General features: G+C 42.2%; 1 protein-coding gene across 1 annotated transcript in view; it reads left to right on the top strand.

The window, feature by feature from the left end:
- The window catches only part of LOC310776417 (NADPH--cytochrome P450 reductase-like), a 27,359-nt gene extending 19,495 nt beyond the window's left edge, over nucleotides 1–7,864 (top strand). The window contains exons 7-12 of the mRNA XM_083636609.1: nucleotides 615–819; nucleotides 1,587–1,736; nucleotides 3,106–3,373; nucleotides 3,929–4,074; nucleotides 5,251–5,336; nucleotides 5,635–7,864. Of these exons, the coding sequence (XP_083492735.1) occupies nucleotides 615–819; nucleotides 1,587–1,736; nucleotides 3,106–3,373; nucleotides 3,929–4,074; nucleotides 5,251–5,336; nucleotides 5,635–5,779 (1,000 nt within the window). The 3' untranslated portion in view covers nucleotides 5,780–7,864. The remainder of the gene's footprint in view (nucleotides 1–614; nucleotides 820–1,586; nucleotides 1,737–3,105; nucleotides 3,374–3,928; nucleotides 4,075–5,250; nucleotides 5,337–5,634) is intronic.
- The last annotated feature ends 5,437 nt before the right edge of the window (nucleotides 7,865–13,301 follow it).

The following is a 13,301-nucleotide window of genomic DNA, read 5'->3' as shown; positions in this document are numbered from 1 at the left end:
TATGGCATTGAACGCCCACAGCACCTAGACTTTACTAGTTTGTCCCTCAAACCATCTCACAGCATGTTCATTCATGCCTTTGTCTTACAAAATCAGCTAAGTCATTATGAGGGAAGTTGATCTTTGTATGGCAACAATTATTTATTACTCCTGTAATATGGCCTTGACAGTCATCAGGTATACTTGGTGAACTTTGGTATTACACAAGTGAGAACTAAGGCACCTCCTGTTCATGCTTATGAACATTTCTTACCATAGAATATTTGAAATCATTGTAGGAAATTAAAAAAAATATATATTTTAGTCTATTGTGATGCCACTTGAGCAATTGTGATGTCATCAGTGATGTCACTCAAGCAATTGTGATGTCATGCCATCAGTAATGGTCACTCGAGCAATTGTGCGCCGCAGATCTGGGCGGCCTTAGTAGTAAGATTACAAGTGAATTATTTGAATTGAGAGGAAAAAATAAAAGTGTGCACAAAGCACATACCTTTTAATTTGTCTATTTTGTGAGTCGCCCCTTATATGCATTTTTTAAAGATTTGTAACAATTATGGCTAACAGCTGACCATGAAATAAAAGTGTTGGTGAAAGACAATGACGGAAACTAGAAAAACTGCAATTTGTTTTTCAGAGGAGTCCAATAAGAAGCACCCTTTCCCTTGCCCCACCACCTATCGCACTGCCCTTACTCACTACCTGGACATCACACACCCTCCTCGCACCAACGTCCTCTACGAGCTGGCGCAGTATGCTTCTGAACCCAAAGACCAGGAGAATATGCGCAAGATGGCCTCCTCCTCCCCTGAGGGCAAGGTCGGTAATGGCCACGGGTCATTGGTGGCGCTATTAAAGCAATAATTCATCCCCAAATGAAAGTGTGCTCTATCTACTCTCCACCATGTCAGTTGATAGCATCATTATTAAACACACAGCGAGCTGAGTTAGCCCCTGTAGTTCCTCTGTAGTTTCTCTGCCTCTAGTCAACTTAATGGGGCCACCTTTTATGGCTCAGAAAACAAAACATACACTTTTGGACCCACACTCTACAAAACACTTGGATCATGCAGCACAAGCTGTTTGGAGAAAGTTGTTGGACCGTTTACTTTTTGCCTGTAACAACATGGCTGAGATGGAACTACAGGGCCTACCTTGCTCTGTCTTTGGTGATCCTATGATGTTCGACTGCCCATGGGTGCGAGTAGATCTAGATAATGACTGAAATTAAATTTGAGGTGATCTCTCCTTGTGAAATCTGTAGCAGGTCTCGCGGTTGCGCACCAGATGCATTTCATGAGGCAAGCAAGCACCATTTCTGCCTCCATTCATTGATAAGTGAATTATTATTCAAATGAGCACTACAGTCACTGTGTAAGAACTAATCTAAAATAGTCAAGAAGCTAACTTTAGCTCAGAATTTGATCAGATAATTGTCCCCAAAATGCATCCAATGAAACCGCCACAAGGACTTTTGATCATGCAAAGCACAGTGGTCGCACCTGGTTTGCATGTGCCATACCTTTTTAGAGGCCTGTTGATTTACCCCCTCGATCATTTCATATCTTTGTCCTTCCTCTCAACAGGCACTATACCAGAGTTGGGTGTTGGAGGCCAGTAGAAACATCTTAGCCATCTTGGAGGATCTTCCTTCTTTGAGGCCTCCCATTGATCACCTGTGTGAGCTGATGCCTCGCCTCCAGGCCCGCTACTACTCCATCGCCTCCTCCTCTAAGGTAATTCAACTTCATCACCCAAGAAGGGTAGAGAAAACAAATCAAGGCACAACCCCAGGGGAGCACAGGGAGAACATGCAAACTCCACACAGAAAGGCCCTTTTGACGAGATAAACCCACCTGGGCAGTAGGCACTGAAGACATGGGGGGGGGACACACCCTCAGCGTCCCAGGCGGGAATCGAACCCAGGACCTTCTAGCTGTGAGGCGACAGCGCTATTACTGCACCACTGTTTCCGCGGTGTGCCCCCTTATCCTAAATGCAGTATTGTTTCTGCAAAATATACCTGGTCAACAAAAATCTGCTTGTTGGGTTTGTTATACATAATTGATCCATAATAGGTTAATTCAAGTGTTAATGACAACACCATACATGAACATCTAAAAACTAAATGACAGAACTTAAGCAATGACATATCGTCACTGGTAATCTTACGACTTCAAAGGTCATGAGCTGGGACAGTGACGTCACCAGAGCTGGTATTTCCCATTCCAAACTCGTAGGAGCCTCAGCAGCCCCGACCTCAAAAATCCAAGATGGCTGCGCCGCACAACAACAGTAGTTATAATTGTAGTAATGTTGTTTAGCACTTCTGTTTTGTTTGTGTCTCACTAAATCAGCTGTACACACAGCGCTGCCTAACTTCTATCTGCGTGGACATGTTGCTGCAGTGTTTGTATGCTCAAAATGCCGTGAAATGCCATGTTATCAGCTGTTATTGCTAACAATGGCTAGCCTGGCTAGCGACTGGATCTGACCAATGAACAGTGAACTTCCCAGCGCAAGTTTTCTGCAAATGGAACGCTAACAAAACAGATGTGACGTCATTTAGCCTCCACGTCCCAGTTATTTTGCGATAAAGGAACGCAAGGTAACATGCGACGATATGCAAATGAGAGACCATCTTGCGATGGGATCACACCAGCCCCGTGACTTTAAAAAGTGTGCAGGGGCCTAAAGTGGGGGGTGGGCAATGTTGAGGGGCCTGCCCCCCTTGCTGGGATCACACTGATCTCGGAACTCTGTCTTCATTTTGATGTCAACAACTACACACCTGTAAAGTTTTATGACTGACAGACAAACAAACAGCTGGCAAAGTACTCAAAACCACTTCTGTGGTAGTTCCCACTACAATGGGTGTGCCAGGACCACATTTTGCCATGATGACACACACACACACACACACACACACACACACACACACACACACACACACACACACACACACACACACACACACACACACACACAAGGTGAAAACAATACCAGCCAACGCTGTCATGGCTGGTAAATATTGATCTTGGAATGTGGGTTAGGAAGTGGTTTATTCCATGACTCCAGTATCAAAAAGTCTGTTGTCTTTTGTAGGTTCACTCCAACAGCATCCACATCTGTGCCGTGGTGGTGGAGTATGAGACCAAGACCAGCCGCATCAACAAGGGAGTAGCCACCAACTGGCTGAAGAATAAACTGGTCACTGACAATGGCCACAAGTCCACCGTACCTATGTACATCCGCAAGTCCCAGTTCCGCCTCCCATTCAAGGCCACCAACCCCGTCATCATGATTGGCCCTGGGACGGGAATCGCTCCATTCATGGGCTTCGTCCAGGAGAGAGGCTGGCTCAAAGAGCAAGGTATAAAGGAGATGTTTTCACATGGTGTGTGTATTCTTGTATTTCTGGCCTTATGGCAACCAGATGTCCACCTTGTGTGCAGAAGGATGGAAAGATAAGGGGGAACATTTTGTCCTGTCTTAGGCTACCATGTCACAGCACAAATAACTCCAGTAATCAGTTACTGTAAGTCTGTTAGATTTGACCATGGTCCTCATGGTTTCCTCGTTTGTCATGAAGGATGCGGTTATTTTTGCGAATTGTGTTTATTTACGGATACATTTTATATGTAACTAGTGTTGAGATATCTATATATAGTGTTGCCATATGTTCCAACATCCCAGATCAGCGATTGATCATCAGACTGATGTGATGTGGTTGAAATTAGTCTGGAGTAATGGACTATTCTAACAATTAGACCCATAAAAACATTGTGTGCAAGCCTTTGTCTACATTTCTTTCTATTCTAAAACTTCTTTTGCCATGATTTGTTATATTTTCAGAAACAACCGACTGAAATGACTAAATTCAATCATCACAAGCAAGTAAGATGAGCAATGTTTTTTCCTTGCACAGGAAAGGAGGTTGGAGAGACGGTGATGTATTTTGGCTGCAGGCATAAGAACGAAGATTACCTTTACCAAGAGGAGCTGGAGGAGGCGGAGAGGAAAGGAGTTCTAACACAGCTTAGCGTTGCTTTCTCCAGAGACCAGGAGCAAAAGGTATGACTGTCTACCTACTGCCGCTAGCATCCTTTAGAGTTAAAGCCAGACGTCGATTACAGTAGTGATTAAGATACACCTTTGTACCTCAGAGCAGTGCTTCTCAAGCTTTTTGACCCCCTTCCCCAAAAATGAAATGCACTGCAGTGACCCGCTTCGCCTTCTATAGACACTGCTGTTTACACAGGCGCGCACGGCACGGAGCTCGGCACGTATTTACACATGGGACACAGACTTATATCAGTGAAAGTGTGAGCCGACCCTCTGCTGCAAACACACAGTTCACTGCTCCCTGTTTGTCCCAGGGGTTTCGATCAAACATGACAGCTGCCAAACATACACAAACCTTGGATTACTGACCACAAATATACTACAAATGAATCAATTTGGCTTTAATTACAGTTTTACATTTTATTCAAGATCCGACAGCACAACCCATTGTGAAGGATGCGACACGACTGCTTTACTCATGTACAGCCGTCAAGCTTTTGTGTGCAAGCACTTTAGAACACATTGTGGATGTTCCACTTCATTTTTTGCCTAGACACGTGAATCCGTACCGCAGAAACTCTGATTTCCGCAACCACCGGCACCTTATGTTTTTCAGTTGACGGTGTACTTTCAGGTGGCCCACCTTCAAATAGGCTATCTCTTCTTGGTCCGCATCTTGAGCTGGCAGACGTTTTCTTTTTTGAAAAGCCACTACTCCATATTCAGCCACTTTATTGCAGTAGTTAGCTAGCTTGGCCAAGCACCTGTCAGAGTGCCGCGGTCCACTCAAGCTGGAGGAGACAGCTTCCCAGTGTGTGCGTGCACATATTCACACTGATTTAATTTCACTCACTCACTCAAATCTGTTTTATAGTGACTGCATTATATCATTGTTATGGGAGAGTTATGGAAAAATTATTCTCAAAAAGTATTTATGATTGTATTTTTTTTTAATCATCCATCTGCCTTCTTAGTGTTGCCAGTAGATACTTAGTTCCACCACACACATCACCAGAATGCATTTTATATCACGGCAAAAGCAGGTGGGGATTGCAGGTGTCAGAAGCCACACAATCATTTAAAGGGACACTCTGAAATTCTCTGAGTGTTCCTTTAACAGTTATATATTGTGTGTGTGCCACGCAGAATGTTACTGCATAATACAATGTTTTCTCCAAAATGAAGGTGTACGTGCAGCATCTCCTGAGGAAGAACAAAGAGGAACTCTGGAAGCTCATCCATGCAGAAAACGCTCACATCTACATATGCGGGTAATTATATTGCAATAATAAATATGTAGCCTAAAGTTTCTGATTAACGTCACATAAAAATGTTATGATTAAATTGTCTTGTGTTGCACGCGCGGTTTGACACACGGTTTGACAGATATGGGGTTTGAAGGCTGATGCCAATATTTATGGATTGAAGCTGCTGATAGCTGATGTTTTGTGCAAGTTTTAAATATCTTTATTTAACCATTCTCTGTGTGTGTGTGTGTGTGTGCGTGCGTGTGTGATAATCGCATCAATGTGATCCAAACATCTAATTGAACTCCTCTTCCTGGTGTAGGGATGCAAGGAACATGGCCAAGGATGTGCAGACGGCTTTCTATGAGATTGCAGAGGAAATAGGAAGCATGACCCGCACCCAGGCCACTGATTACATCAAGAAACTGATGACCAAGGGACGATACTCACAGGATGTCTGGAGTTAAAGAACCTCAAAACGCAACCTCACCCACTCAAGTGGTTGTTTTAATTTGTTTAGTTTTTTTCTTCATCTTCTTCTTCTTATTGTATGTCTCGTTTTATCAGGACTGAATACAAAGCATTAAACTGTTGTTCTTACTCATCCTGGTCCTTGAGAGCTACAAGAAGCAGAGGATTGTGGGGCTTTCTGTCAAGGCCTAGACAAAGGCAGAGCCCGCACATCCTTTCAGTGTTGCACGTGGAGGATAAACATGATCGGCAACAGGCAAAAAGTAGAGTCCACACACTGCGTAGAGACTTACTCCCTTTAGATTTATTGCATGTATAACATTTCAATTTCCGTCATTGCATTTCTGATGAAGGTTGAAACGTTACATTCAATAAATATTGAATATTCTACTTTTTGCTGGTTTCTGTCAAGGCCTACCTCGACAGGTTTTAATAATGACCCCATTAGTGATTTAAATAATTGTTTTCTTAAACTATGTAGTAGACTTATGTATCAGGACCCAAATTAGGCCACCAGCCTCTTTTCTGCGGGGTCCCCACTTACTAGTAGTGCTACTACTACTATATTTTATTGAGCCTCGGTCGCAAGGCCAGACTACATTTACACAGTCTGGATCCCAGGGCCTGGAAGAGTTCAAGAATCCCTGATCTAAATGAACTGATTAATCTCAGTGGGTGTTTGACTGCTGTCTGGCATCACAGTTGGGAGTGGTTGTTTGAAATTCCTTAATCAGTCATAGATGCTTCCTTCCTTCAAACAAGACACAAATGCATCCTCAATTGCGATTTCATTTCTTTTATACACACTTTTATAATATGTAATGTTGGTTAATGTTGAGTCACCAGAGTTTGGCTGTGCAATATCTGAGACCACAGTCTGTGACTGAGTGGAAATTGTGTCTCTTGTTGGAGAAGGACTCACTAATCCCATCCTGTGGTTGTACATACTGTAAGTCCACTGTGCAAATGAAGAGTTCAGCTGTCCGGGAAAAGCTCATGCCATCTAAAGACATTTGGAAGTTCATAGCAGCAGAATGCCAAATTGACCAATTGTAGGAAAACACCAGATGCCACAGCAGGTGATAACGTTGCATTATATATTTAGATGAATGCATTGATAGGTGTTGTGTATTCCTACTGCAGGCAGTGTGTAGCACGAACATTCAGAGAAAGCCTTAGACATGACAAGGAGCTCGCATTATTCTAGTTTCTTCTCTCGGGTTGTTCTAATAGTAGCTTGAAATTGTTTCGAAGATGCATTAAAACGCATTAACGGTTAGACAACTTTTAACAAAACGGCAGAGAAGAAAAACTAGTTTGGTGTATGAAAATGGTAATGTAGGTAGAATGTTTATTTACCTTTGTATTTTGACAAGGGATTTTGCCTTTTATGCTTAAGTTGCTGTTCGGCTCCAGTAACCTTTTGAGAGGCACAACAGAAGTAATGCAATGGTAAAGCTCAGTTATGGGGAAGATGCGATTTATTTGATCTTGTTTTCCATAAGCCTGACTTTCAAACACTTTGATTCAAATGAACGTGTAGGTAGGTATCCTGTAATATTTGTAAAATGTACAAACAATTGAAAAAGTAGACTTGAATATGGACTGTTGGTTTTATATGCATCTGACAACCGAAGATTATGAAATGGGTTTATCGTATGAAAGTGACACTCAAGTTTTGACAGCCACTTCTGTTTGGCATTGTTTTATCTGTATGGATTTTACTTTGACCAATCAAATATGCATTGGAGAAGATAAGCTTCTCACTGTCCAACCATATCAAAATGTTCTACCCCCCCCACATGTCTCTAGTCTATTAATGCACATCTCAATTTCATATGAATATGAATTGTTTGGAGAGTTCATAAACTTTCCACTCAGAATTCAAATGCAACCTGTGCCTTTTTAACACTGCCTTATGTGTTAGGTTTGCCTCTGTCTTTGTAGGGCTTTTTTCTTCTGAAAGATGCATAGAAAAATATCTCATAGTTCATCCAGTCTTGACACTTATTGTCTGACAGTCATTCCATTTTATGATGTAATTATTTGAGTATCTAGGCATGCATTTTGTTAAATGAATAAAATTGTAATAATTATTTAAGTTGAGACATCTTTCTTTCTCCCCTGCCCCCCAAATGAAACAAAAAGGTTGCAGGATGAAAACATTTTCCTGCTTTGTTCAAGATTATTGCTTATTTACTATGAATTCAGTGGCTTGTAATCAAGAATATTTATCTTAATGGAAATTGTTAGAACATTGAAAGTGAATGGAGTGAGGGTACATCCTTAGCACTGTGGTTTGTACAATATATGATGTCTATAATCAAAAGTAAATTTGTCTCAGGTATTCAGTCCAATTTATGTTGGTTTGTGTTTAGGCTGTATGTTATACAATCTATGATTTATAGCAGATTGTCGATGTTGTCTTATACTGGTGCAGATAACCATAACATTTATGCATTTAATGATAAAGGCATATGATGTGGTACATTTATAGCCAAAGAGGCATGACAATGGATATGGAGGCATGAATTTGGGGAGGGGTCGGTGTAGACTAGTCTGATATGGATGATCTTGATCTTGGTCTGAAATATTTTCTTTTTTTTATCATGAGAAATTCAAATGTGTAACTTTAGAATTGCTCAGAAGCTTCGTTCTAAATTTATTTCACAATAAGGCTGCCCAAACCTGACGTCTTGAATTGTACCAATTGTGTGAAATAAGTGCCATCTATCGTCCTTTTGGGGCGATGGTTCACCCATCCGTTAATTGCTGGTATAACTACAGCAGGTGTGGGAAATGGGTAATATGCGTGTTTACAACACTTGATAGAAGCATGCGACTGCTAGAATGGGCGACACACACACACACACACACACACACACACACACACACACACACACACACACACACACACACACACACACACACACACACACACACACACACACACACACACACACACACACACAGGAACAGTATGAGTGTGTATGAATTCCATGCACCTGAATGATGATATTTTGACAAAATATACAGGCTCCGTGTTGAATCGATTATTAGGACCACAAGACGGTCAAGACCACTCCAACCACATCGAACAACTGGCCCAGACCATAACCGACCACGAGGTTCAGCGCCCCCTGGTGGCGTAGACGGATTACCGTGTGCGAAAGTGTCCAGGGCATGGTCCAGGGCCCTGAGCGAATGAGGGCCCTATGCTCTGGGCGTCCCCCCCCAGTAAATTTGATTTTGAAAATGTATTGTGTGATTATGAAATTGTTTGAATGTTTTGTAAATAGACCCCTTTCACAGCTGCCATTTTGTGTCTAAAAGGCAGGATAAACACAGCTGCAACCAACCAATATAATATCTATGAACCAACTCACTAGGCCCCAGCACTGGAACACCAAAATGGACCTGAAGTTGGGAAACCCTAATTTAATGTTTTGGTACACCTGTGTTTATCCTGCCTTTGGGACACAAAATGGTCACTGTGAAAGGGGTCTATTAGCTCATTAAATCATGCATCTATCATATTATCGGATTGGATTAAACAGCATTATGTTGATTAAATTGTGTACTGTCGTAAATACTGTTGTGGTACGTCAATGTCGTAATGACCGTAATGACAGGTCAAGCGCATGTCAAACGTCACATGACGTTCATTAAAAACGAGACAACATGAAGAAAGCACTGAGCGGAGGCGCAAAGTTAAGCTACGGAAGGAAAATGAGGCTAAAGATTCCACGTTGGTACAGCAAATACCATGTATTTCAAAAATGTTCACGAAAAAACCTGTCGAAGGTGATGCCGTAGTTTCTACCGGTGCTACAGCGCTGCTTCGTCGAGATGAATTGGATGCTACAGCTACTGCTAGCACCAGCGGCACTGCTGCTAATGTTAGCACTAGCGTTAGCAGCCAAGAAGACAGCGCTTCTACTGATGCTACGTGAGGAGAGGGCCCGGCTCGAGACGACATGCTGCTGGATGCTAATACCCGCACTGCTAACGTTAGCCTAATTAGCCAGGTTGACAGCACTTCCATACCAGCAGACAAAGAGCTACCAGGCTGGCGGCACCCTGTCACATCATCGCCTGTGGAGGGAAACGTGGTGGTCGTGGTCCGACCGTCCGTGTGGACACCTGGCTGTCTGTCGGTGGATTAACATTATTTATACCAAAGCCAGGTGAACAAGTGAACACACATTTTGGTAAGTTATTTTACTAACGAGTAACGACACAAGAGGACTGCTTAATGTTATAACATGATTATTGTCAGTTAGGCTACTGTTTTATTAGCCTCGTGCTCTGCTGTGTTAGCTAGCTCCCATCTCTAACAAGTGGAACCGAAACAATAATATCCCCCCCCCCCCCCCCCCCCCAAAAAATATATAAATAAAATCCACTGGAGTCAAAATAAAGATAAGAAGACTAGTAACACCAATTAGAAATGAAGAAGTCTCTCCCTCTCAGATGAGTGGTAAAACATTCGTTTTAACTGGTATTTAATTCTATTGTTTTATTCTTCATTTTACTACCTGGATGATTGTAATGATAAATCTAGACAGACACTAAAACGCTTGCTATTTTGGGGTGGCAGAGAAAGATAACGCATAACAATAGGCTTGATCTTTTTTTCATGGAGTTGTAGACCGTAACGTTATCCATGTTTCTGTCCAATTGTAGGCTACATTTATTCGTGCAAGCTCGCTGTTTACAATGTTACTTTTACTAAAAGTTTTAGTGAGAGCAAAGACGATGGGATAAAGACGATGGGATATCAAAGCCAGACACCCCAACTTCTAGTCACTTCCTGTATCTGTGCCACGGCGGTGTCGCCACTGCCACGCCCACTTAGGAGACTGGTCAGCCAATGAAGTTTCATACCATTGACAACCAGCCAATCACAAGCTGATGACCACGCCCATTTAGGAGACCGGAAGAATACAATTTCTTATCGGCCAAGCCTGCAGTGGAGTGTCTCTCTGGTGAGAGCACGTTCCTGCAGTTACATTGATTGGACTAGAACGAACCAGGTGACCAGGAAGAGCATAGAAGCTGCATTCCCGAGCCCCTCGTTTCTTATAAATAACATATTTTCCTGAAGTTTGATGGCATTGACACGTTTAAGGTTAGCATACTTTTGTTTGTTGTTTCTTGAATGGTCTTAAAGTTATAATGTTGTTCCAAACCCGTCAGTCAGAGTGATATCGCTGAGAATGACCCCATTACCTCGGCCAGTTCATTGGTATCGCTTCTCGGCCTTTTGGCTAAGATCAAGTGTAGTATCTGTTCTTATCAGTTTAATATCTGATACGTCCCCTACCCGGGGACCATATATTAAATTGATTTTTGGAACTGGGAGATGGAATAGGGGCTTGCTCCGTCCACTCCACGCATCGACCTGGTATTGCAGTACCTCCAGGAACGGTGCACCCCCTCTCATGTTAAAAAGAATACCCCATTTGTTGCGCTGATAGCATTTAGCTGTCATGCCGATCAGATCACATACAACAGCACCAGCTGTTTGTGAAACTGAGTCTACATCACATGGCTGAAGCACACTGGATTGTCACGTACTGTACATCAGTTATTAGTATTTAGTAATTCATTTTATATTAATGTAGTTAAATGCTTAGAATCACATGTAATTCAGAAATATCCAATAGACTTGAAATTGTTACCTTTTTCGAGAAATTTGTACCTAACAATTGGGGTAATGCAAGCTTCTCGCAGTAACTAGGATATAATAAATCCAACAGCTTTTAGAACGTGTTGGATTATGCACTCATAAAGGACTTTGGATGGTGAATAATATATGTGACATTTGTTGACTATAGAAGGCTAAGTCAGGATGGCCGAGCGGTCTAAGGCGCTGCGTTCAGGTCGCAGTCTCCTCTGGAGGCGTGGGTTCGAATCCCACTTCTGACAATAAGATTTTTGCATTGATCCATGTATGTAATGTCTAGCAGTGGGAATTGGGGTGAACTGTGATCATCTGACCAGGGTCTGTCATTCACCAATCAGTACTAAATCGATGTAGGCCTACTTTCATTTCACTGAAATATTTTGTGTAAATGCGTAAAACTATGTGTGTAGTGTGTAACTGATCAATAGTCTACTTCTACTATATTTATTTTTGCGCCGTGGACGCTTCATATCCAGGTCATTTCACACACAACCTAAGGTAAAGCTAATCAAGAAATGTTCGAAAGTAGAGATCGAGTCCCACCGCCCTTCAGCTGGGTAGGCAAGACAGGTGTCATGCCGAGTTTTGCACCTCCGCCGAGACTTGTATCCCCACCACATTTTGGGGCTGTTTTAACTTAAAAATAGGGATACAAATCTCGGCAGGTACAAACCGCCGAGACTTGCCACAGCAGCAATTAAAGCCACTCAAGGCTGTAATTTACAGAGCAGCTAAGAGGTCTTGAGTGGCCCAGGACTTCAATCATGAATGAGAGCGTAGCTTACGTGCTACATGACAAAAGGCATGGTGAGAGGATCAGGACTGGACACGCGATAATGAAACATCATAATTTAGTACTTGCATGAAAGTTAATGATGATCAGTCATGCAGTACAGTCAAATATCCACAAGATGGAGACATCCTATTGATAATGCTTTCAACAACTAAGTGGCCTTCACCAAAGGCAATTTTGACTGCATATTTGCGGTTTGAGTTCTAATGGGATCTATTTGGGAGTCGTAGACATAAACAAGTTTGGGACTCCTGCAAGAAGAGAGACAAATTCAGACGCGTTTGACAAATGGATTCAAATTATTTTTCCAATATATAGCCTACAGTTATTTTTTCATTCGCATACACATCTCAACCATTTCTCTTTTGCAGTCCACTCTATTTGAAAAATATACCAACAACCCCCCTCCCCTCGTGTGTCAAGAGACCTTCAAAACAATACAAGGATTAGACTGAAATACACATCGTCTATAAACACTATTCACCTGTTCGACTTTTTCCCACATTTACTAAATGAGTTCAAAAGCACTTATTTGGCGCTTTTGGTTTCCTAGTCAAAAATATTTACATGGGGCAGAATAACAGAAAATAATAATAACAGAGTAACATAAAGATCAAATGTTGACCTCCTTTACTCACTTGGGCTGCACTATCTCACTGGCAAAAGCATTTCATAATGTATTTTCATTCTTCATCTAGGCTATTTATAATTCTAAGACATTTTGAATAGATTTTCTTTGGGAAAAAAAAAAAAAAAAAAAAAACACGATTTCAGACGGACAAGCCCGTCTTTTATTGTCACACGATCACACATCAACACATGCATGCGGCCACAAACACACTCATGCTGACGGTGGCCGGTGAAATTTGTCCTCTGCATTTGACCCATCCTGGCTTGTCCTTTTTTCCGGGGGGCAGGCCAGGAGCAGTGGTCGCTTTCTCGTACAGCGGCTGGGGGCAACTTCGGATGTTGTCGTCACTGGTCGGATGACGATGGCGATCTGATCTTCTGCATGTTTTTAGTGGGGGGGTTATAT

This window comes from Poromitra crassiceps (genome assembly GCF_964638095.1).
Source record: "Poromitra crassiceps genome assembly, chromosome: 5".
NCBI lineage: Eukaryota > Metazoa > Chordata > Actinopteri > Beryciformes > Melamphaidae > Poromitra > Poromitra crassiceps.
Note: the sequence above shows the minus strand (reverse complement) of the source record. Positions and strands in the feature narration are given on the sequence as shown.